Source organism: Mixophyes fleayi, chromosome 8 (assembly GCF_038048845.1).
Source record: "Mixophyes fleayi isolate aMixFle1 chromosome 8, aMixFle1.hap1, whole genome shotgun sequence".
Taxonomy (NCBI): Eukaryota; Metazoa; Chordata; class Amphibia; order Anura; family Limnodynastidae; genus Mixophyes; species Mixophyes fleayi.
In genome coordinates, this window is record NC_134409.1 from 124,303,927 (window position 1) to 124,331,447 (window position 27,521).

General features: G+C 39.4%; 1 protein-coding gene across 1 annotated transcript in view; it reads right to left on the reverse strand.

Annotated features, from left to right (window-relative positions):
• Nucleotides 1-27,521, reverse strand: part of LRIG1 (leucine rich repeats and immunoglobulin like domains 1) — a 77,068-nt gene that overhangs the window by 32,000 nt on the left and 17,547 nt on the right. Inside the window, exon 2 of the mRNA XM_075183402.1 lies at nucleotides 6,844-6,918. Within this exon, the coding sequence (XP_075039503.1) occupies nucleotides 6,844-6,918 (75 nt within the window). The remainder of the gene's footprint in view (nucleotides 1-6,843; nucleotides 6,919-27,521) is intronic.

Consider the following 27,521-nt stretch of genomic DNA (forward strand, 5'->3'; position numbering starts at 1 on the left):
TTAGTTTACTGAAGTGCAAAATATGAAACAAAGTCAAGTTTGCATCTTTTCTAGACCTGTTGTTTTGCATTATAGTATCAAGATCAGTTTCGGCCCAGACATGCGCTTCCGTAAGAGGACCATCAACTCGCCAATGAATGAAGCGTTTATTTCTGTGGCATTTAACTACAAAGACCCCCGAGTGCGCCCAAGGCGGCACACCTCCCCTTCCATTTGGCAGCTGCGCCGCTACTCCCACTGCTTGTTTCCGGAAGCAGGAGGTGGGGCACATTCATGCCCCAGCGCCACACTCCAAGCGTAACTCGGAAATGGAGGAGCAGCTGCCACTCCCATGTAAAAAGCTTCTTCTTCATGTCAGCAGTGGGCGCTCTATGCCAGGGTGCCGCAGGGGCATTAAAGTCACTCAAGTGACGTTAAGTCGCTCATTCAGCGTTTTAGGTGCTCCCTAACCATTGGCGCCCTAGGCAACTGCCTAGGTTCGCTTACTGGAAGTGCCGGCACGGACTGCTGGACACTGCAGCTTGGTAGAGATGGTTCTGGTGTTTTCTTGCTTTTTTGTTTTGGGGGTTTTTTGAGAAGGGAAACTGTTGCTGAAAAATGCCAGGTTAGCAAGACACAAATCTAACAGTTATTGTGCAAAATAGAGAGAAATCAACATATGCAGAAAGAAAGTATTGCCTGAGAGAAGCACACGTGCCCTCCGCCACACAGAGAGGGTAACACACATAGGAGCGACACTCACCTTATATCTCACAGGTACATTATATCTGAGAAGGGGGGGGGGGGTTGGGGCTCCGATATAAAATACAGGGGCCACATGACTCCACGTTGGGTAGAGAGAAGTCCGAGCTTTTAGTAATATCTATCACATGCATTCTAGGGAAATTTAAAAGTGAATCACAGCTAAATAATTCAAAACAGCTTGTGAATCCCAAATACCATATAGGGCAATAAGAGTATTTTGGGAATACCACCATTATTACTGTGATTAGGTGCCAGATCCATAATTGCAACCAAATGTGCTGCATGTCAGCAATTCAACTAAAGTACTAACCTTGATTAAACTAGTTTGTTACTAATGTATAACATGCGGCAAAGGCCTTTGTTACCAATAATTATATTCCGCGTTCTTTTATTTTTTACTAAAGACTACATATTTTGGGCATTCAGAATGTATTAGATGGATATTGTTTGTGGATTAGTGCGGTTAAGGTCAGAGTTTAGGAGTTCAGTTAAAACGAGAAACCATATTGATTTGCAATCTGAACGTCGTGGCTGAAACCAAGCTGGAGACCAACAGATGCTGGCGGGGGGGGGGGGGGGACACTAAATAGATTCTGTCCGAGATGTTAAAAAATAATGTGTTTTATACTGTAACAGTGTAAAGAGACGAGGTGGAGTGAACCAAAAATGGGATAAACTGGAGCACAAATTCTTAATACTACAGAAAACTTTTAATGCAAAACGACATTTAAGGGAGTGGAAAAATGTCAATATTAGATGTTAATTTTCTTTATTCGTTAGACCTGCAAGATGCTCAGAGTACATAAAGCATGCAAGATGCAAATTTTCCAATTTAGAGTCAAATTTTTAAAAATAGGAATGGGTTCCATGACACCCAAATACCCTTCTATATAGGTAAACTATGCAGAAAGGAAACGGATTAGGTTATTGTAAAAAAAATAAAAAAAATCACATTATTACCCTGTCTTTATCAACCACTTCTTTTCCAAGTATAAATGTTGTAGTTTGGAGAGAATGTGTGGGTGGTACAGTTACCAGATCTCCTACCCTTTCTTTCCAGGTCTGCATTTATTTTGTCTACCTTGTATGTCCTTGTTTTACGTATGCTGCGTTCTCCCCACTATCCTGCACTGTGGCACCTTACAAAATCAACAATAATAATAATAACAACATTACAAGTCGTATCCGTGCCACAACGCCATCGACTTGTGTGTATATCCCGTGTCTTCAAAAATGTACAAAAGACAAACAAATAACGGTAACAAGATATTAACGCTCTGTAAAACACAATCAGGTTCTATGGAAACGCTAATGGCCGTACATAGTGCAGTAGGCTACAGGGAGGCTTACAGATGCGTTAATGAAAGCGCTTCAAACGCTCTGATCAAGCGCAAGGCCGTGTCTACGCTTTATCTAGCCTGGTTTTTAAAACGCACCCTTGTGTACGGGCCCCCAAATAGTCTTTTCTATCTAGTGCCTTTCTGCAGAAGAAAAAAATCTTTGTGTCGCCTAGTTAGTCTATTTAATTACCGTTTAATGTGGATTGATCTGGACATTAATTAGCCAGTAAAACAGATTGATTTTTTTTTAAATAGAGTTTTATACTCTCTGCCGTGACAATGTTAGACCTATTGATTTAGTTTCAACAGTAAATACTCAACAGAAAGCCGTTTCGCCCTATGTGATCTATCTAATCCTATTTTCCACTGTCTTAAATTAACCCTCCTTTGGACGATTCACGTTTGGCTTTTCTTTTATATAGACTTAGTAACCATTAACAGCACTGAGCAGTAGAGTAGGTTCAAAACATACTATTTACTTTCAAGAATTGTTTTCCTGCATATGAAAACCAGAATGAAACATGCAGTGGATTTCAGGGTCTGAGCAAACCAGGGGGTAAATGTATCAACTTCTGATTTCTTCAAGTCGCCGGAAATCAGTGACTTTGCAGGTAAAATTTAAAGCGGCGATGGCTTGTAAAGGCAAGTTTGCCTTTACAAGCCATTACCGCTTTAAATTTTAATAAATAAAGTAAACCAATCACCGGTACACCTATCTTTTTATATGTTAATTCGGGGAAAAAAATCATTGCTTTTATTATGTGTGTACAGAGAGGAGCAGAGCAGGAGAAGGAGAGAAGAGAGGTGCTGGGAGAAGAGGAGAGAGGAGAGAAGAGTACTGGTGTTGGTTGGGGGGGTTGGTATGAAGAGAGGAGAAAAGAGGACCGGTGTTGGTTGGGGGGTTGGTATAAAGAGAGAGGAGAGAAGAGGACCGGGGGAGGGTATTGGTAGGACGCCTTTAAGGCTCGGAATGCAACATCATCATCATATATTGGAGATAATAGTCTAAATTCCCTAACACACACACAGACTATGATCAATTTAATAGCAGCCAATTAACCTACCAGTATGTTTTTTGGAGCGTGTGAGAAAACAGGAGCACCCGGAGGAAACCCACGCAAACACGGGGAGAACATACAAACTCCACACAGATAAGCCATACATGCACCCATTCAGTGCTGGGCCAATATGCTCTTCTAGACAAGTCCTCAATATAATAATCACTCGTTTTAATATGTAATTTAATTTTAGATTGAGATATATATGTATATCAATAAATCACTTGGGACTTTTTTTTTTTTTGCCTCGATTTGTCTTAATTGTTCGGCTTTCAGGAACAGTGATTCTGTGTTGAAAACAGACAGGGAAGAGGAGTAAGGAGGCCAGTGGGAGCTCAGCCTTGTTTGGGATAGAGAAAGGATTCTCTTTTACCACTGGTAGTTAGCGGAACACTTGAGGACATTTAAAGAGAGTCTCCTTGATGTCATATTGCATTAAAACCTATGCTTTCATTACTCTTGAATTTAAAATCCAAAAGCATTTTAATGTATTTTCTCCAAATCCCAATCGTTAGCAGTTTAATTCTTCAGCACTGAATAGCTCAGTATTTGTGAAATAGCAGGGGGACAGCTAATTGACCACTTTCTATTTAAACAGGACACATAATAGACGAACATCTGGAGATTAAAAGAAGGTCCTTCTGAAAGGCTCTGTAGGATTTAGGCTTGGACTTCACAGCAATGAAAGGAGTACAGCCCTTTTCAAGCAGCACAACGCTTGAATACATCTTTATAATAAAAAAAAATAAGAAGGAGAATACTTCTCTTTAATTACATTTTACAGGCTTTATTTATTCTCCCAGCATATGGTGGAATTTACAAACGTAAAAAAATAATAATAATAGTCATTAAAATCACAAATTGCACTATTTAAACAAATCATAAAGCTGGAGGTGTAGAATTCTGAGACTTTCAGCGAGTTCTAAAGTGGGAACTTTAAATACTGGAACACAGATAGAAAGAAAGAAAAAACAACAAGTGCTATAAACAGATTCTACTTTTCTAATGGTTTCTAGGATTAAAGTAAACATCTGATGGATGTCTACGAAAACTAACACACAAGAAAAAGTTGCTGGAATTCATTTAGGTCCCCAAGTATCTCTCGATTCCGTTAACAAGGTCAAGAACAATTTTTGGTATCATATTCTGTATGGATGGTCAGGATTGTATATTGGATCAACAGACATTCCTCTTACGGTTAACATTTTACTGCTTAAAAAGGGCGTTGAATCTGACTCTTCTTATGTATTTGTTTAATGTAATTATCAAGTTATTGAAATATTAAAATTTTTTATTGTTATAGGATTTAACCTATTTTATATTATGGTGCAAATTAGCATGCAGAGTTTATCATTAAGGTAGAGGTGTCATTACTTGTCTCCTCTTTTACCCATAATCCCATTATTTCCTCCAAGAGCTCTGCTGCCAAGTTTATTGAGGTGTGATAACCTTCCCACAATACAATACAATAGCTTGGGGATGTGGCCTAGCTGCAAGGGTTATATCAATGGGGCGTGGCCAGGTTCAGAAAGAAAGGACAATATGACAAAATGCAGACAAATAGTCATTTAAACCATGAAGCATAGTTCTAATATCCTTTAAAAAGTAACAATAAATGCAATGTATTTTTATATATAATATAAAAGTACCGAAGCCCACAATAACCATGTTAGCTCCCTCCATTAAACTGTTAGTGCTGTAACCCATAGCAACAATATTTGCCCACTGTTCTTAAATAAGTCCCTATAACATGGGAAACGCTTGTAGAGCTCCCGCTCTTCCACATAACAGAGTCCCAGGGTTCCATTTGTGGCGACAACCCCCTCCACCACCACCCAATTCAGCGTACCCCCCCTCCCCAACCCCACCACTTGCCCAACCCCACCCCAGTGCCCCCCTCCCCACCACTTGCCCAAAATCCCCCCAGCGCCCCCCCCCCTCTCCACCACTTGCCCCAGCGCCCCCCCCCCCCACTTGCCCCAAAACCCCCCAGCACCCCCTCTCTCCACCACTTGCCCCAAAACCCCCCCAGCGCCCCCCCCCCCTCTCCACCACTTGTCCCAAAAAAAAAAAAAAAACAGCGCCCCCCCTCTCCCCTACTTGCCCCCAAAACCCCCCCCCTCTCCACCACTTGCCCAAATTTCCCCCCCAACATCACCCTTCCCCACCATTTGCCCAAAATCCCCCCAGCATCTCTCCCCTCTCCCCACCACCATGACAGCAGATCATAGGAATAAGCAGCTGAACATCTCCAACAGTAACACAAGGGATAACTTTATTTATTTTTAAATCTGTGTCCCATACAAACAATGCATAAATATGATGGTGATCACCTTTTAAAGCAAATTTAATTAAAACGAACACTAGAATTCAACTTTAATTGCATCTATGCACATACCAAAAAAAAATAAAACGTTTATCTTACCCAAGTAAGACAAGAAATTGGCGAGGACACCAAGCCTTCAGAATATGGCTCTTGGCCAGCATCAATCTTAGATCTACAAGCTATATAAACACTTTTATTGATGGAGCACCGTGCCAAGTCACCTCAACCGTATTTGTAAAGTCTTTTTTTTTTTTCACTTGAAAGTAAACACAGGTGAGTAAATTTAAACTGAAAAAAATGGAAGGCGAATGTATCAGCCTCTGACAGAATGCCGATCAATAGCGCTGCAGGATTAAATGCTAGTTTAATCAAGAATAACCTCAGTAACCAACTTAAAGTAAACAAGAGAAGACTTTAAGTAGAAGCACTTTCTGGCAGAGATAAATCAACGCTCCAAAAGGTTTAATGAAGCGTATAGACCTTTACAAAACATATCTCACTGGATCTTAGGTTCCGATAGCATCAGGTTCTCATTCAGGGAGGTATGTAAGACGAGAAGGAGTTCAAAGAAGTAGCAGAAACGCTCTCAACGTTAGTAACTTAAAGTGTTCCGTCCTTGTACACAGTGCAGGGGAGTCATTATATGGGCTGTACCAATACTCATCATCACCATTTATTTATATAGCGCCACTGATTCCGCAGCGCTGTACAGAGAACTTATTCACATCAGTCCCTGCCCCATTGGGGCTTACAGTCTAAATTCCCTAACACACACACACAGACAGAGAGAGACTAGGGTCAATTTGATAGCAGCCAATTAACCTACTAGTATGTTTTTGGAGTGTGGGAGGAAACCGGAGCACCCGGAGGAAACCCACGCAAACACGGGGAGAACATACAAACTCATCACAGATAAGGTCATGGTTAGGAGTTGAACTCATGATCCCAGTGCTGTGAGGCAGAAGTGCTAACCACTGAGCCACTGTGCTCAGAATGAAGTTTAACAGTTGACTAATAGACAGCGACACCACAGAGCTACTAGATAGCAATATGGAATATACGAGGGTGAATAACTGGCTCTTCGTTCAGTGGCTGCTTCCGCTATATGAGGGGCGACAAGACATGCCCTTCAATGCAGCGCTATTTCTCACGGAGCTGTAAGATTGTCCGATCCACATGGAACAAGGCTTCTTAAAGGTCTATCATTACTACTTGCTGCATTAGAATATGTCTAGTGATTGATGATTATTACACCAGGAAAATACATATATGCATAGAACATTAGGAAGACAGAGAAGGTGAAGAAAGTTACTGCCGTGCAAAGTCACTTTTTAATAAGCATTTTATTAAGGGGTTGGATAAATATTCAACTTACAATGAAAGGCTGATGACTTGTGAAGCAACAGGTCCAAGGGATGGGATAGCCGTCAGTTCATTATAACCCAATTGCCTAAAAAAAACAAAATAATATATATCAGAACACTACAATTATATATATATCAAACAAGCTTAGTATAAACTTATAGGCTCTATTTAAAAAAATACAAGTATGGTAAACAATCACAATGTTACCTACATTTGTGAATTACAAGGATTGACAATATTTTCTTTTAAATTATTGATTTTTTTAAATGTATACAATTTAAAGATACAACACTCCATCCAAGCCGGACAGGTCTTGAAGAGTAAATATAAAAAAGGTCATTATTTTTCTTTCATGGATAAGGGCACACAATGTCTGGCTTACATTTTAGAAATGTGCATTCACACCTGTGTACAGGAAGCCTCCCTTAACACAAAGTATTTTGTAAGTACAGATGCTGACAGACAGGAGGTCATGTGTTGACCTAAGACCTCAAGATCAATTTCCTTCTGTTTAAGAAATCTTTCCTGCCCATCTAGAAACTTCGATGTAAATAATAGGTCACTCCTGAAAACCACGTACCAGTTGTGTCTACGACAGAGAGCTCATTCACTGCAACAATAACCCATTGACATACACACACACACATATATATATATATATATATATATATATATATATATATATATATATATATATATATATATATATATATATATATATATATATATATATATATATATATATATATATATATATATATATATATATATATATATATAGCAGCACAGTGGCCTAGTGGTTAGCACGTCTGCCTCACAGCACTGGGGTCATGAGTTCGATTCCCGACCATGGCCTTATCTGTGTGGAGTTTGTATGTTCTCCCTGTGTTTGCGTGGGTTTCCTCCGGGTGCTCCGGTTTCCTCCCACACTCCAAAAACATACTGGTAGGTTAATTGGCTGCAATAAAAAAAAAAAAAAAAATTGACCCTAGTCTCTGTCTGTCTCCCTCTCTGTCTGTCTTTGTGTGAGTGTGTGTATATATTAGGGAATTTAGACTGTAAGCTCCAATGGGGCAGGGACTGATGTGAATGAGTTCTCTGTACAGCGCTGCGGAATTAGTGGCGCTATATAAATAAATGATGATGATGATGATATATATATATATATGCCACTTTTCGTACTGTTTTGATTGTAACACTATCAACCTCCATTCACTTACATTACCATTATATTTTTCCACAGCGCAGGTGTAGTTACCCATGGCAACCACATTGTCTTTTTCTACTGCAGCTCAGAGAATGAAAGCAAGCATCTGATTGGTTGCTATGGACAATACCACTTTCTCTTCAGTTATTATAAATGTCCATCACATATACATGCACGTCTAGCCCAACCATAAGAACGTGGGGCCTGATTCATTAAGGATCTTAACTTGAGAAACTTCTTATTTCAGTCTCCTGGACAAAACCATGTGACAATGCAAGGGGTGCAAATTAGTATTCTGTTTTGCACATAAGTGAAATACTGACCGTTTTTTCATGTAGCACACAAATAATGGATGGCTTATTTGTATACCGACATTTAAAGTTGATATTTGTGTGCTACATGAAAAAACAGTCAGTATTTAACTTATGTGCAAAACAGAATACTAATTTGCACCCCTTGCATTGTAACATGGTTTTGTCCAGGAGACTGAAATAAGAAGTTTCTCAAGTTAAGATCCTTAATGAATCATGGCCCTTGGTCCTGCGCCATCATATATAAAACAAGTTTATCAAGCTTTACTTGAATGGGCCTCTATTTATTTTCTGCCCCCACTTCCTCCGACACACCAATCCCTCCAAATCTGAGTGACAGGGGGGGGGGGGGGGGGGGGGGGGTAACGGGACACAAATAAAATTTAAATGACAACCTCAACTAATCCCTGGTTACTAGTGGGCATGTTTGAAGCCTCTATAAAAAGCCTATTTATCTTGCTGACAGATAAAACTTTAACACAAAAATATAACATGAAATACCCCGTGTGTTTTGTCTGATGAAATATTCCACTAATTAGCACAATTTTTCGGCTGCCTCCTTGAATGATGACGGCTCAGTCTTCGGCCACCCTCAATGATTCTCCCCCCCCACCCTCGGCAGCACCATATTGAAGCAATTACCTGCTCACTCTAAACTAGGAACCGGGGGCACCTCGAACATTTGCTGAATTAGCAGTTTTATTTTATACTTTACAAGAACGCACTTTTTTCCCCCCAAGGTGCACATTTTTCGTGGCAAGAGCCAGGGATGAAAATAAAAAGAGGAACCAAAGAAAACAGCCAACGCCCACGAGATATCCTGTGGTGGCCTATTTATTTACTGAGGAAACATCTAGGTGAAACCTGCAGTCTAATCTAGGCACATTTTGTGGTAAAAAGAACATTGGGCTATTAATGGGCTCCTAGATTAATTTATATTGTATCTGGTTTACACTGCAAATAACAAATAACTTGGCAAGCGAAACAATCTGGTAGCCCTCATTATATTATTATTAAACGCAAATATGCACAGAAATTAAGGTTTTCTTTGGAATAGGACTAAAGTCCATATGTTTTAGTGCACATCATCAATATAAAAACTAAAATAAACAATTATAAAGGCACTCTACTTGAGTCAATCTAATCTGGTTGGGGGAACGAAAACCTGCCCAGGCTATGAGTTAAGCTGGGTGCACACTACACTGTTTTCGTCCAATAATCGGCTCAATCAGCCGACATACGACCTCTCGTTCAAAAGTCGGGTCAGTGTGTGCAGTGACACGATGGTCGAAAGTCCAACGATTGTCGCCTCATTTGGTTGGTCGTACTGTTTAATATTTTCGTTCCAATCTTGTTTCCGCTGTGTAGTGTGTATAAACTTCCGACCGATCCACAACAGTGAGTACGAAATTACAGTCATTGCTCACGACAACATGGCTGTAAAAAGTCGCTAAAGGGACGTCCGCTCTTCCCTTTATCGTCCTAAACAAGGCTAGTGTGTATGCAGTCCATGGACCGAGCGATCGGACCATCGATCGCATGTAAAATCACTCGACATAAAAAGTTGGTGGAAAATTCTGTAGTGTGTACCCCCAGCTTAACTTGTGGGACATTTGAGTGACAGGACACATGTCCAATCAGGAACCACATTAGTTCTGAGCTATGAAATAAATACAGATGACTATGATTCTCCATGTTTTGAGGTTCTGAACTTTCGCTCGTGACCATAACTCCAAAAAAAAAAATATTGAAGGGGCTCCTGATGTGGGGGAACCTGTTTAAGCACTAATGGAGGACTCCTCACCACTAATTGGAAGGGTCTGGTGGCTACAATGACGTCACGTTGGAGATTTAAGGGAGGCTTAAGTCCCGGGGTTATTGTTTTATTAAGAAGTGGGTCTTACAGTTTGTTACATGTTTAAAAAAAAAATAAAATAATACACCAAAAATAAACATACAACCTTCGCATGTTTTAGTACAAAGTACGCTTTACCAGTTTTTGGAAAATTATAACACCCTATTGTGACATAATGGTCAATTCTACAAGCATGGGTACAGGACGCTCACATACATTGTGCTGGAAGAAAAGAACATCAGGCGTTAACAAAAGCATCCTAGAGGTTTAGTAATCAATGCTGCCATTCTTCAATAGATCCCCAGTCACCTTGTGATTTTCTACTTCACAGGGACAGACAAAAGCCTGGAAGAAATTCTGTCACCTCCAGCGGCATAATTAAAGGATATCTCCACCCTAATCTAAATATTTATGTCTTATTAAACTGTTTAGTCAGGTGTAACAAAGATAATTCGGCTTCTGTCTGGCATTGTGTAAGGACAAGTAAAAGACATTTCTGTAATTGATACAGAGTAGTGTGTTGTGACAGCTAGATCGGTAAATGTCATTAATTTGTCCTCGCCTGATACATTCTTTTGACACAGCAGAATAACCCGGGAACACGTTATGGATTCAGCAACGCACACATACATTGGTTTTTATTGGTGCCTTCATAATGGATTTTGGCTAACCAGTCTTTATTTCTGCTTCACTTTAAACAGACACCCTTTCCAAGGATGGAAAAGCAGAGTTACTCCATATAAAATATTTATGGACCAGCTGCCAATTTGGTGTCAAGTGAAAACAGAGACGGCTCAAACGTGGACCAGGCCAGTTGCGTCTTGCAGTCTGATGAATTAAAAAGGCTAATCTCCAAATAATGCTCAAATCTGTTAGTGCGGAAACAAGAATTAGCCACAGAGTTTGCAGATTGTGTCCATAGTGTTAAGGTTCAGAGGGAAAAATGACAGTCACACACAGTAAAGCTGGGTACACACTACAGAATTTTACACCAACTTTTTATGCCGATCGATTTTACATGCCATCGATGGTCCGATCGCTCAGTCCATGGACTGCATACACACTAGCCTTGTTTAGGACGATAAAGGGAAGAGCGGACGTCCCTTTAGCGACTTTTTACAGCCATGTTGTCGTGAGCAATGACTGTAATTTTGTACTCGCTGTTGTGGATCGGTCAGAAGTTTATACACACTGCACAACGGAAACGAGATTGGAACGAAAATATTAAACGGTACGACCAACCAAATGAGGCGACAATCGTCCATTTGGGCAGACTTTCAACCATCGTGTAACTGCACACACTGACCCGACTTTTGAAAGAGCGGTCGTATGTCGGCTGATTGAGCCGATTATTGGACGAAAACCATGTAGTGTGTACCCAGCTTAACACAGAGAGAGTGCAAGGAAAGAGGGAGAGACAGAGCGTTAGTGACAGAGAATCAGACAAGAGGCCAAAGCATAGGGGGTATACAATGCTTAAAACTCAAAAACAAATAATTATAATAGATATAACTGACAACGTATAGAATTAAGTCTTTTTTTGCAAACCAAAAAGTTTTAATTTCTTAAATTATTTGGATGGAACTCAATTATACACGAGTTGCCTCATACTACATTTATATCAGTCGAATTCCAGCGGAGTTATCCAAATCCGGGACTCGCAATGCTCACCGCGTATGGAAATAGGGCTCAATTACACTCCGTATTGCTCAAGCTTCCAGGTGGTAAAAATTTATCAAGTTGCGAATTTCTGGTGGGTTTGAAGAGTGGAGATGTTGCCTATAGCAACCAGATTCTAGCTTTTATTTAGTACATTCTACAAAAGGACAGCGAGAATCTTATTGGTTGCTATGGGCAACATCTCCACTTTTCAAACCCGCCAGAAACTCGCAGCTTGAAAAATTTGAGGCAACTCACACTGGATTGAAGTTTTATGATAGAGGAACATAGTAAATTACTTTCCTTTAAAGAGTTAAAACAAAATGCATGCCTGAATCTATGCGAAACAGAGCCTAATCTTGATATCCAATATTTTTTTCAAAATTTACAGTTGAAATGGTGCAGGAGTTGTTTAATCCATCACAGTCACCAGAGAAAGTGACCGTCAGGAACACAGAATTCTATAGGAGGGGGTGTGAGAGAATTTTCTGCTACTTCCATTAGACACAGGGACACTTAATTCCGGGACTCCGATGCCAATTTGATTTGGGAAGAGATCCTTCCACACTCACATACAGCGTATGGCTATAGAGAGAATTATATAGGATTGTGTTTAAGACATTTGGCACTCAATAACCAGGGCTGTTTTCCTACTTTACATTGAGGCTTCCATCTGCCAGAGTCACAAGTATGACAGTCTATCAATACAGGGCTTATACAACCAGAAAACAATATTCAGACAATTGTGTGGTACTTTAGATGGATTATGTACTATATTTAATGCAGAACAGAACATTCTTGATAGAAAAGGGTAATCTAGTGTGCATCCAATACCTCTACACACAGATCCAATGCCTCAGTGATGTCACTGGTTCCTAGTGAAGGGATAGGGTGTATGCTCAAGAAATTTGGTTCAGTCCACAAAATGGCTGCCTTCATGTATACACCGAGCCATTTAAAAAAAAAAAAAAAAAAGTAAAAAAAGATGGCTTAACACATTTGTCCCCTAGAGTCCTTGGGGAGAATCAATTAGGCGCAAGGTTCGATAATTACAATTAAGATAATGAAAATATTACTCTTTAATACTTGCACCACTGTGAGCTACTAACAAAAATGAGTGGAGAGTCTAAGCTGTGGCTTCTAAGCATTGATTTAGCTAATTCCTAGTAAATGTTTAGGCATTTTTATGAAAGGTGGCTCAGTGGTTAGCACTTCTGCCTCAAAGCACTGGGATCATGAGTTCAATTCCCAACCATGGCCTTATCTGTGTGGAGTTTGTATGTTCTCCCCGTGTTTGCGTGGGTTTCCTCCCACGCTTAAAAAACAAACATACTAGTAGGTTAATTGGCTGATATCAAATTGACGTGTGTGTGTGTGTGTGTGTGTGTGTGTGTGTGTGTGTGTTAGGGAATTTAGACTGTAAGCTCCAATGGGACAGGGACTGATGTGAGCGAGTTCTCTGTACAGCGCTGCACAATTCTGATATGCATTCAATGGAACATATGAAATATCATGACAAGTGGATGGAATTAATTTCTACACTACATTGTAAAACATGGCCTTAGGCAGACAAAAGTAATAGATTTTCACAGTGCAAGACCAGGCCAAAATAAAGACCGTAAACACTGGACAATTCGTTACATTATGGGTTCCTAGATCCTGGTAACAATGTTGGTCCGAGCATTAATATCTGTAAAGGCAGTGTGCATTTAAATAAGAGTAATCATTTTTTTTATTATTAAAAACAAAATCAGTTGGTTGATTGTGCTCCTTTAAAGTTGATGAATTAGAGTAAATCTAGACTATATCTCAGGGAACTTCGCTGCAATCACCGAAACAACCATCATTGGCTAACCGATACAGTAAACATCACTAAATAAAATATATATAATATTAAAACCACAGAAACGCGTAAGGGAAAGGCTAATCTGCTGATGTAACTGAACCAGGAGAAGCTGGTGCCCAGAGAGTAGAGTATTTTGTTTCAAATCTCCAGCTGAAGTACCAGAAATCTCCTCTAAAAGCTTCAGAAAAATACTCACTCTTCCCGTAGCCCCACAAGCTCCACAAAGGCAGCCGGATCGATCTCCTTCAGCTTGTTGTGGCTCAGGTTTCCGTTAAAATTTAAAAAAAAAAAAAAAGGCAATGGAATCAGCACATGGCAGTCACCGAGGTCAGCAGAAACTCGCCTGACGATTATTCTAGATCGTGTGGAGAAAACGATCTGCTGTTCTACAAGAGCACTTAGGTAATGGCAAAGCTTTTTCAAACTCGGCAAACAAGCCAATTACAAAAAGGCACTATAAAAAGGATACATGAAATGCTCTGTATGTCCCATTCCCCGGTAATTAAATCAGCAAATTAAACTGCATTACCCAGTGTTTTGTTTTCATTTATTTTCTTTGGTTTGGAAGAGCCAAACAAATCAATCTTGAAGCATTTAGTCTGCGACAGACTCATTTGTCTGATTTTTTCCAAGGTATTAGAAGTATTGTGGCAATTAATGAGACATCTGTAGCACCAATTCGTCAATAGACACCTTCAGGAGACAGAAAGTGCAAATTGTACACAGGCTAGACTTGGAAGGAGTGCTCCCTTTACAACAATGGATGTTCAGTATCAACTTGTAGCAAAGAGTTTACACTATAATACCAATGTTTATGGATATGCTATCATTTATTTATATATCACCAATCATATTATTTAGTGCTGTGCAGCCAATATTTAGTCATTTAATTCAGTCCCTGCTCCCATTGGGGCTTATAATCTAAATTCTCACACACACATACACACAGTCAGAAGCCAGTAACCTAATGTATGGCAGGGAGAACATACGAACTCCACATAGATAAGGCTCTGGTTAGAATCGAACTCCTGTCTCAAAGCACTGTGAGATAGCAATACTAACCACTGTGCCACCATGTATTATGGGATATGCTAGCTATCTTGATAACACCATCTATGTCATGCATGACATAGAAAAGCGATCGGATATCTGTGGGTTATAGCTGATAAATCAATTTATTAAGAAAGCTCAAGACAACGGAAACTGACACTCAGGCACTCCTGTGACATGGGATTGATCATTGACAGACTACAAAACCCGATTCCTCTATACTCAGACACCACAAGATCATTTACCAAGCCACGGGTCATGAAATCACTAGATGTCGCTCTACAAAACAACTGTGTGTCACATCTAGTATCTACCTCACTTACGTAGTCACGCTTAATAGTCTAAAGACAGAACCATGTCATTTAGCAATCATACTGAAGTAACTTTTCTTTGCAGTGTTGTGAAAAGTGACAGGTAGGTCCTTAAGGCTGGGTGCCCATCAACAACACATGTTGAAATGCCCGTGAAAATGTATTTGACACGTGAACTTGTTTTACTCCAGTTCCATAGTACAATAGAGGTTGCTTAACTTGCTTTAAAAATGCACTGGATGTGGCAGGCAACATTCAAATAGCCATAATACTGCAGAGTAAAGCTGGGTACACACTACAGAAATTTCAACCAACTTTTTATGCCGAGCGATTTTACATGCGATCGATGGTCCGATCGCTCGGTCCATGGACTGCATACACACTAGCCTTGTTTAGGACGATAAAGGGAAGAGCGGACGTCCCTTTAGCGACTTTTTACAGCCATGTTGTCGTGAGCAATGACTGTAATTTCGTACTGACTGTTGTGGATCGGTCGGAAACTTATACACACTACACAGCGGAAACGAGATTGGAACGAAAATATTAAACGGTACGACCAACCAAATGAGGCGGCAATCGTCCATTTGGGCAGACTTTCGACCATCGTGTCACTGCACACACTGATCTGACTTTTGAACGAGCGGTCGTATGTCGGCTGATTGAGCCGATTATTGGACGAAAACCGTGTAGTGTGTACCCAGCTTAACATTGTGAGCAGATATGGAGTTATTACACCAACGGGCTCCATTTTCAGACCCGTTTTTCTATGCATTGGACTAGCCATAGAAACGTTCGTGCAATGCACCAATTTAACACCAGTGGATACAAGGCCTAAGAATCAAGCAGAGAAGCTAAAGCAAAACCCAGTTTCAGCTGCAACAATAAGATAGTAGATAAATAGTTATTTTGTGCAACAATTCACACATAATAACCAGCAACTAAACACTTAAAGATTGTTTAAAATATATTTTTAATTTCACTATTTTGATTATAGCCTAGTGCCCTTTTAACATATCATCCTCTTATGAAGCCAAAGGGTCTTCTGTAAAGTAACCTAAAATATATCATATTGCCAACCACTGTGGGTGAAATACTCCTGACCGGTGTAGGTTGAGCAATACAATCCAATAAGTGCGTGGACTTTCCGTGGTATAGATGTTCTTTTCAATTACTGTCTTGTATGTTTAATGCACTTATTGTATTATAATCTTGTGTACTGAAACCTGTTTTGTAACGATCCGTGTATAGACAAGGATTCCGTAATGCAAACAGTCCTAAGAACGGGTACAATATAAAACATACTTTGTTGCGTGCCTCCCTTTATATAAAGCCTTAACAGTCTTCAACGTCAATTGCAAAATATCCATTTGAATGAAAGTCAGATGAAACATGGACTGACAGTCCATTCAAAACCCTAGCCTCTTTTGATCACATGTAGGACAAAAAATGTAATTTGCTCTGCAGAGATTACATTACTGGTTAACCACATAATGAGGTTAGGTTGAACGTGTCACTACCGATTTGAATTGTAGTGAGGAAGTCTTAATGGATAAATAAAATATCCATATGACATATTAAATCAAGTATAATGTAGCGTGACAAATGCTGGTGCAGGCAGATAAGTGCGTACCTCTTGAACTCGGATCCCTCTTAAAAGGAACGTTAACAGAATAAAGCCACAGAAATGTAAAAAAAAAAAAAATAGAATAATGAAAAAACAAAAATGGAATAGTTACAATATTCTCATGTCAAGACATTTATTTTAAAATGATTTATAAATCGGGGCAAAAGCCCCCCCCCCCCCTGTGATTCTCTGTATGCAAGTTCATTGCTATATTATACAAGTAGATTGACATTTTTACCAGTAGCTTGACAAAATGACTTTTGTGCTGTCTTTTATGCAGAACAGGAAATACTGTATACAAGGAAAAACTGCATCTTACACCAACACAAAAGCCTCCGGGAAAGTAAAATTAAAAAAAAAAACCAAAAAAAAAAAAAACACAAAAACACTAACAAGATTTCTAAAAATGAAGGGAAATTGCAGCTATGCCAGAATACAACACGTTTATAAACTATTTTTGGCATTTACTCCAAACAATTTTATAGCATGCTTAAAGGCCAAGACCCTATGAAGGAATGTAGCATCATGTGTGGGTTACATAAGTGTAGGCCCATGGAGCTTTAAGCCATTCTAAATTAAATCGCCTTTACAATAGACACAATGCATATAAAACAGTTATTATGAGACCTATAAAGCCACCTTCATAAGAGCATACAGAATACACTACTGGATATTACTATATCAATAGTGCACTGTTGAAGTAACAATCTATCCAGTGCATTGTCTTTGCCGACAGCTGCCATCTTTAAAAAGTTGCTTAGGAGAGCAGAGTTTCTCTATCAAACATCAATGTAGGGAAGTACAGAGGCCAGGAATTGTATCAGGCTTGCAGTCTCCTAGGTAACAGAACACCTCTGTAGAGATTTGTGAATCAAAGAATATTGGGGTAAAGGTATGCTACGCTTCATTGAGTTTTACCTGGACTTTATTAAAGATACTGAGTGATTAACTGAAATATTGCCATTCTTTCATAGTACAACATTACTGCAGTGTCTAAATGATGTTTAGGGCAGCCCATTATCATCATAACATTTATTTATATAGCGCCAGCAAATTCCGTAGCGCTTTACAATTGGGAACAAACATTAATAAAACAATACTGGGTAATACATACAGAGAACCCTGCTCGCAAGCTTACAATCTATTAAAGGTTTTATCAATGATAATTCAACACTGCAGTTTTCACTTATAATCATTAAATAAAATGGGGGAGGGGAATTATCTGCAAACTCTCTTATTGCTTTTTACTAGCCATAATATCCGCTTATATAAATGTGATCCATTTATTACACTATGGCTTATTACACTTGTCTGGTATATACAATTTCTCTTCCCCCTACCGTTGCTATATATGAATAATGAATTCTGATGTATGTGCAAAAATGTAATTTTTCCACAACACATTAATCCATAAAAGGCATTTTTTCCCCCGACATAGCAAAATAATTAAATATTTAAATGTGTAAATTAATTAATAGGATATCCGAGCCAAGAATGGTTTTGTTAACACATATGATCCAACTTGACTATGGTTTAAAACCAAAAACAGATGGCGAGTTAAAACGGCGACAAATATGGCTGTAACTCCGGCGCAAACCAAGAAAACGATTCAATAATCTGACAGAGTCGTTCATCTTTCCAATACACAAACATGCTAGTCATCTGCGAACAAAGGACATTTGTAAAAACTGGTTCTTAGAAAATGTGTGGTAGTTCAATAGCATCTATCAGATTGTGTCATATTTTAGCGCTGTTCAGAAAATTAAAACAAAGGTCTGATTGGTTCTAACGCCCACAGCGAACAGCTTTAATAAAAAAAAGTCTCACAATATCAGAAAAATCAATGGAGTATTTGTCTATAATCGCCCAAGGCAAAAAAAAACCTAGACATGCCATGTCATTATTTATTTGAAATGATTCGGTACTAAACACAGAAATTTTCAGTCACAATTTCCATTATGTCTTAGAAGGTTTGATAAACTCCTAAAAGGGAATAGTGGAGAGGTTGCCCATAGCAACCAATCAGATTCTAGCTACCATGTTCTAGAATGTACTGGATAAATGATAGCTGGAATCTGATTGGTTGTTAGGGGCAACACCTCCACTTTTCCTTTTTAAAAGGTTTGATACATCGACCCCTTAGAATTTCCCAAAAATAACCAATAGTCCCTCCCAAGAAGCCATCTTTTTTATGACCGTTCATTTCTAACAGCCATTCAATACCAATCTCTACATTATTGTCAGACATTGTCACAACACAACTGTCCCCCCCCCCCCCTCCACCCCAAAGGGAACACATCTCAGAGCGGAACAATTGAAACATGATTGAAAATTCCTGTTGCTAATCAGTTAAAGGCATCTGGTTGTCGGGGGGGGGGGGGGGGAACAAACAAAAAAAATCAAAACCTCTGACTGGTATTGGGCCAAATTTATGTGTATTTCCAGCATTTGTAGAGTAATACTGGTGTTACCAGCCATTCTGTAGACTAAAAAGCACGTCCCATTTTGCACAAACTTAAAAAATACGGTATTGTTGTTTCTTGTAGATTGTAGTATTTATCCTCAAAGATAACCATACAAAATAAAATACCAAATGTACTAAGCTGTGCTATGTGGCACGTAATACTATGCAGGATATAATAAAAAATAAAAAAAGTATTGCCCAGCTGTTTATCTACAGATTAACTAAATGAAAGGAGAGTGAGCCAAATAATTGCACAGGGATACAAGCAGCTTTTTATTCAACTCCCAGACCTCTGCAAAACCCTCAAAAACAGATTACTAGTGATGCTACACAGTCCGCTAATACAATCACGTGGCGTTGGCTAAGAGACTTTTCATTTTGTTCCAGAAAAAGGTATTTTTTTAGTCAGACGTAATCATTGTACTGCAATAAGCAAATCAGGGCCCAGAGAAGTTTTGGTCACAAACTTTCTCATATCGCTGATGCAAGAAAGGAGATATTTCACTCAGACACTTAAAATTTAGGACATCTATTAACAATGCGTCGTTAACCTTCAACCTTTATGCCATTTAGCAACGTTAATGACGTATAAAACATAAATTAACAATCGCTTATGGATGATCTTGTCAGCATGATACAGTAAAAACAAGGTTCCTGGTACAGGTTTTACGTATGAACAAGAAGAAATATTCACATTTTCTGACTTGCGCTTGTGATATATAGAATTTCTTATAATAAATATATACTTTAAGAGCCACCTTTAAAACTTGTGCATTCTATGTTGCCATTAGAGAAGTCAACTTCATCTTAAAAGCATCTGTCTGGACGTCTGTGCCGCCAGAGGACTTAAAATTTAAGCAAACATTTAAAACTTTGTGAAGTTTTAAATAACTGAAATTCAAAACAGACATGATTTATCACATACGATTTTATCATGGGGAGAGTCTGTAGTGGTCTGCCGTAAACTGGTTTACTAATATTTCAGCCCCCTCTCCTTCCCAGCGTCATCTTGTACAGAGAGCGTACCATGCGTACAATAAGAGGTTAGTAGAACGAGTTTACTGTTAAAGAAAAACTACAGCGGCAATGTAGATACCGCTAGCAAACAATACAATATTCGTAAATGAATCCACGCTTGCATTGAGTAAACAATGTTGGATTACCATGATGCAATACAAGTACAGGTATAAATGCCCCAATTCTTCCTTTAAAACTTGCAGTAAAGCTAGGTACACACTACAGAATTTTCCACCAACTTTTTATGACGATTGATTTTACATGCGATCGATGTTCCGATCGCTCAGTCCATGGACTGCATACACACTAGCCTTGTTTAGGACGATAAAGGGAAGAGCGGACGTCCCTTTAGCGACTTTTTACAGCCATGTTGTCGTGAGCAATGACTAATTTCGTACTCACTCTTGTGGATCGGTCGGAAGTTTATACACACTACACAGCGGAAACGAGATTGGAACGAAAATATTAAACGGTACGACCAACCAAATGAGGCGACAATCGTCCATTTGGGCAGACTTTCGACCATCGTGTCACTGCACACACTGACCCGACTTTTGAACGAGTGGTCGTATGTTGGCTGATTTAGCCAATTATTGGTCGAAAACCGTGTAGTGTGTGTACCCAGCTTAACATTACCTTGGAGACATCAACCAATCAATCAATCAGTACAGACTATTTAGGCTTCAGTGCACCTCTTCTCAATCCCCAATCCAGGTGGTACAAGCTAGCAAAGCTCTGCCCACTTTTCAGACATTTTAGCTTTGGAGGAAAATATTGGGTATTTTGGGTACACTTTGTTCAGTGTAAAATCTCTAATAAAAATATTATTTTGAAGAATATAAAACTTAGCTCAGGAAGCAGATCACACTACAATTGGAAAATATGAAGTTTTTAGCAGGTTTCCCCATTAGCAGCTACTGTATACACCAAAAAAAACATCTAGAGACCGAGAGCAACAGCTAGCAAATAACTTCCAATACTACCCATGTGTTGTCTGTCACATCTGCATCCAGAATAAATCCTTCCATAAATATTCTGGGTTTTTTTGAGCCACATTAGTCCTTTCATCTGCTGTACAGCCACGTGTTTAGGAGTTATCAGCTCCCACTTTAGACTTTAGGATCTATATAAAAAGCAAATGTGAATAACTTTGCGTGACCTTGGGCAAGTGTCCGAAACATGTTATGCTCCAGTACAGAATTAGATTGCAATCTATTATGCAGAATTAGATTAACCGGCTACTGTACTGGAGAGGGAGAGGGTGAGGGTAATACCCACTGGAAAATAATAAGCTAAAAATACCACAGGCTAGAATAACTGTTGCGATCATTTGGTAATTGGGAAAGAAATTAATGTATAATAGAGCAAATGATTTGTTGGTACAAATCGTGAAAATGTAACATTTTTGCTACTTATTATATGAGTGGCAATTGTCTCAAAATGACGGGTCGGTTTAGTCCAAGTTTTAAGCAGTGCCCTTATAATTAACAAGTACCTTTTTCTTAATATCCTACATTTTTTAATACTGTCCATCCATATAAAAGCCATCTTTGATCCCCCTCTATGTTGGATGTTATTCCTTGCATATATACTTATTCGGTATGTATTAAATAGTCACATTATATAAAATTTGATATATATATATATATATATATTACACACACACATATATATATCATACAAGTTAACCCGTGCATGATACTCATGCATTCTAGTCAAATCAAGCTACTTAAGGTGTTAAAAAGGTTCTTTTCATGCATTTGGGCCTAGCCCAGGCCTCCTCAGGGGAAGAGCGTTACTTCCCGACGCAAGCGCCCTTTTTTAACGTGGTTTTGTCCACATGTCACCACCTCATCATTCTTCTCCATCACCCCATCCTTCATCTTCATCGCCACATCCTTCATCAAGCTACTTAAGGTGTTAAAAACTCCCCACTGTCACCCCCGGCAACCACCAACCACTCCCAACTGTCACTTCTCCTTCAAGAAATATATAGGTCAGTGTATAACTCTGCCCAGCAGGTGGCGCTGCAGCTTGGTTGTTTTTTTTTTCACACACGCCACTAGGCATTTATATAGTAGATAGCCCACTAAACTTTTTACCTTTGCAATATGGCTGGACCAATATGCAATACTTAACCTCATGTATCAAACTACCATTGTCCCATAGTTTGTAAGCTTGGGCACAGGGCCTCCTCTGTCTGCATTAGCCAGTAGTACCCCCCCCCCCCCAAACCCCTAAATTATAAATTTGCATCTCCTACATATTTTGTACAGTTCTGATGGGATCTGCGTTACTGTGACACCACCGTCCCCGTGCACGAATAAACCAATCCACACCGCGATTTTAAGCAAAGCAAGTCTGCCTAACTGTCAGTCTCTGCTCTCTCCTAAACATGGCAACCTGCCCCAGAGCATGTTCTACATATGTACACAAGTATAGAGACTCCAGTTAATTCATTTATATATTACTAAGCTCCGTAATATACAGTCTTTGTATATGCATGTCAAATAGTGGCTTGTGTCCTCTCCAGTACCATTTATCCAATTCTTTATGCAATTCTCACAATCCGTTATTCAATATAAACAGACACGTGTTTAGTAACCCTTCCCCCTGTTCTATATGCTGGTATTATGTTTATACCATAATTACCTACTTTTCATACCTTACTTCTGGGACAAAGGATAGAGAGGGGCCACGGGGCGGGGCTTATGATGCAATCTGCATCATCAAGTGGGTGGGACAAGATGTCACAAATCATCATGTCTTGGATCACTCAGATGGCAGGGCTCAATGACGCAATTTGTGTCATTATGAAGGGGCAGCACGGTGGCTCAGTGGTTAGCACTCCTGCCTCACAGCACTGGGGTCATGAGTTCAATTCCCGACCATGGCCTTATTTGTCAGTTTGTATGCTCTCTACGTGTCTGCGTGGTTATCCTCCGGCTGCTCCGGTTTCCTCCCACACTCCAAAAACATACTGGTAGGTTAATTGGCTGCTAAAAATTGACCCTAGTCTGTGTGTGTATATTAGGGAATTTAGACTAAGCTCCAATGGTGCAGGGACTGATGTGAGCGACATCTCTATCAGTTATTGAGATTATAATTTACCGTTTGCAAATAGCCACCAAATTCATCAACGTTCCTCAACTGTTCAGCGAAAATTGAAAATTGAACATTGAAACCCGTGAGCGTGTTCACGGATACATACCGTACGCCTGAAAACCATCAGGAAACGCAAAACAGCTACAACAGGTTGATAGAAGGCAACTGGCTGTACAACGCGCCGACTGCTCCACCTGCACCAACTTGCCAGGGTCTTTCAAACAACAGCAATATACCAATGAAAAGATCTTTTATTTTCAAGGCTGGATAACAAACGATAGGGCTGCCAAGACCTCAGCTGTCAATATTTATCCAGAGCTATGTAACCGCTGATTGCATAAACTGGGCTCATTTCATTCCGCCCGTCCCCCACCATGAATCATGTGCCGGGGCACCTCTACACAATAGAGATTATTGAGGAGGTTGGAGTTTTCTTCCCCTTCCTTTTCATCTCTGCTTGCTGCCTGACCTACACCTATGACAGCCTGCGCATATCTCAGATAAGTAAACACAAGGCAGGATAAATCAACAGAGGTAAATGCTGTGTGTGAGTGTGTGATTTATAGCTTTCACCATTGTTTGGCCAACAGCGTTGGGTTTTTCTTCTCTCTGCAGATGACAGCTACACAATCCGGTTTTAACGTCTACAAAACTCAAAGGCTAAATGAACCAAATCCTTCGAAAGTTATTTATTCTGCAAGATGAGAGAGACTGTGCAGAAGCTTTCAGCACAAGAGCGGCCATATATAAAATATGGTAGCGGCTGACGAGTCCAATGCCCATTTATAAAGCAGCAACCCAGAGCGCCGTATGCATGTTACTGCTTAAAATTAACCTACATAACTGAAATTTATTAAAATAGGTCATTGTGCTTGCTCGACTGATGTAAAATTAAAAGTAATTCATATAACCCAACTTACAGAGTTGGTAAAAACACCCTAACAGGAACAGAATTGAAAGTTTGTGTATACTGCGAGATTCACAAATGTTTTCAGAATATTTTACCATCTTTCGTATTATTACCATTTATTTATATAGCGCCACTAATTCCGTAGCGCTGTACAGAGAAATCACTCACATCAGTCCCTGCCCCATTGGAGCTTACAGTCTAAATTCCCTAACACACACACACACACACGGGTCAATTTGATAGCAGCCAATTAACCTACCAGTATGTTTTTGGAGTGTGGGAGGAAACCGGAGCACCCCGAGGAAACCCACTCAAACACGGGGAGAACATACAAACGCCACACAGATAAGGCCATGGTCGGGAATCGAACTCATGACCCCAGTGCTGCAAGGCAGAAATGCTAACCACTGAGCCACCGTGCTGGACATCTTGAAAGTAATTAATAAAGACTTTATTATTGACTTAATGATGATTATGATTGAGAATTATAGCAAAATAATTTTTTTGTGGAGACTATGCCCAGATAAACGTTATTGTCCAAATTTCATGGTCTTTCATTTCTGAATTTGACCAATGTAAAACAATAGACTCATTTTCTATATTATATAATATATATAATATATATATATATATATATATATATATATACACACACACATACACACACACACACATATATACACATATATATATATTATATATACACACACATACATACACACACACACATACATATATACATACATACATACACACACACTCCAATGTAACTTTTTATCAAATAATTAGACATAAGAACCCCAGTTTTCTGTCACCCACAGAGCCAGCTCTCTCTCTCTCTCTCTCTCTCTTTGAACCAGTGTTGACTGAACGCACTCTATCATCTTATCAGGCACTAGTGACAAATTGAGGTCTCTGGTTCCCAGTGAAGCCTCAGACTGATAATTGTTTCAGCCCTCCAACCATTTACCTCCACTGTGTGAAAACAAAACGTACACTTTAAAATAAGAAATATTTCTTCCTAAAAGGCCCTTTAAACACGCTGAAAGGCAAAGTATGTTCTAAGCCACATGTACAACATAACGTAAATCAGAGAACCCTGTACAACCATAAACCCCGTTCCACATCACATAACACAGGAACAAACACAATTCAATTACTTTCCTCCAGCTGCCACTGAAGTCACTTTAAATCCTTCCACCCCCCTCCCCCCCATTCGGTCTTCCCGCCTTCACACAAGCCAGAGGGACACCTCACACCTTCCTACAGTAAAGCTGTCCTGAATAATTACCCTGCAACAGTTCAGATAGACTTTAGGAGCACATTTCACTCCTAACCTAGCTGCCATCACAATATCAGCGGTCTGGCCTTAGCAAATCATTTCCTAACATAATGCAGAAAAAAAACAAAAAAAAACACACAACTAAAGTTGAATTGACCAGAGGGCATTTAAATCTGGTCAGAACTTTCAGCACAGAGTGCTTCCCCTGTCCTCAGCCCTGGTATCCTCAGAATATGGCTACAAGTAGCATTAATGAAGTTTCCAGGTTTAAGCTAAAAGAGGCGCGTTCCTAGGTTTCAAGCACATAAAGGAATAACGTTTACTTCACACACAAAAAAGCCTGTGTTGGGAAACATGGCAGATATGTAATAATGGTGCATGTATGCCCCCCCTCTATCTCCTACTTGTTTACAGTCAGTGGAATAATGATGCAAAAACAGGTGCTTGGAGAATTACATAAGACTCCCAATTATTACTGCAAGAGGAGATATATATATATATTTTATACACACAAACACACACACGGGAGCAAACACAGGATTTCTAGAAGGTGGTGTCCACACCACGCCACCAGTGGGCGTGACCAGCATGTATGGGGGCATAGCTATAATTTTAGACAATGCTTGGCTGCTCTCCAACTCTCCCTATCCCCATAATATACATGGGCAATGCTGCGTGCACTACGGTTAGGTGCACGCAGCCCTCCTTTTTCAAGCAGAGCCGTGTGAAGCGGGAGCAGGGTCCAGCCACCTCCATTATACAGTACCTCAGGCTTGGTGGGGGGTTTCCAGTCACTAAGAACCCCCCCCCCCCTCCCTCCGGTTTGCCTATGATCTATATATATTTCACTATTTTTTTTTTAATCAATCAAAGCATGCAAAAAGGGTTCGATTGCTGGCTATGGGAATCAGAAGACACTCTGCTACGTTGCTAATTCAACTTCATAAAGTCTTCAGGAATTAATCAAACCTAGTTGCCACCTATCACTAAATTTACTGACAGAATGCTACCTTCTACTGAAATACTAAATTATCCACAGCATGCACTACACCTATGATTTGGGCAGTATTGTTAGCATTCATGAGACCCACTGTCCTCAAAATAATTTTACATAATTTGCATATTACTCATGCAATATGTCAGTAAAAGTTATGGGCAGCAAATAGAATTTCAAAAGCCGATGAGCTTTAGGGTCAGCTGGAGTGTTCTGGAGCAAAGTTGAGCGATTATATATATATATATATATATATATATATATATATATATATATATATATATATATATATATATATATACACATATATACACACACACATATATACACATACTGCTATTAGTGCGAACGTCACGTTTGTCAACTGGAAAGTGGACACTTGGTAAATAACAGTTAAGGTTTAAGAGGAAAATCATTCTCCTAAATGAATTATTACACTTGTCTAGTTTATAGGGAGGTGGAAAACAAGCTTCAAAGAGTGCCGCCACGTTGCACTTGTGCAGTAAACTCCTTTCACCAACATCACTTCACACTTCTAGAGTGCAAAGTTCAAATTGATATTGTTGGCTCTCTCACGTGCTGAGTTTTGGCAACGGCCCTCCCGCTTGGCTGTTCATTAATATACAATCAGTACATTAAAAGACTCTGTCCGACTTCTTTGTCTGCAATAGATATACTCAGTTTCTCTTCTACTCAGCGGAATAAAATAAAAAAAAATAAAAAGTCAAAACTTGAAAGTGACACTTGTAATTAACTCTTGTGTGACAATTTATAAGTTCGGCAACATTGCAGGCTAATATCTTGGTATAAAGTCTGCATTGTACTTAAACATATCAATGCAGATTTAAACTGCAACGTTCTGCCTTAAACACCTTCTAAAGAGGAAAAAAAAAAAAATACTTTGAAATACTAGTCTGTTTTATCATAATATGTTTACCATCCTCTATTTGTATAACACCACCAATTTAGCAGCGCTGTACAGAGAATATTTGTCATTAACATCAGTCCCTGCCCCAATGGAGCTTACACTCTAAATTCCCATACATTGTAAGC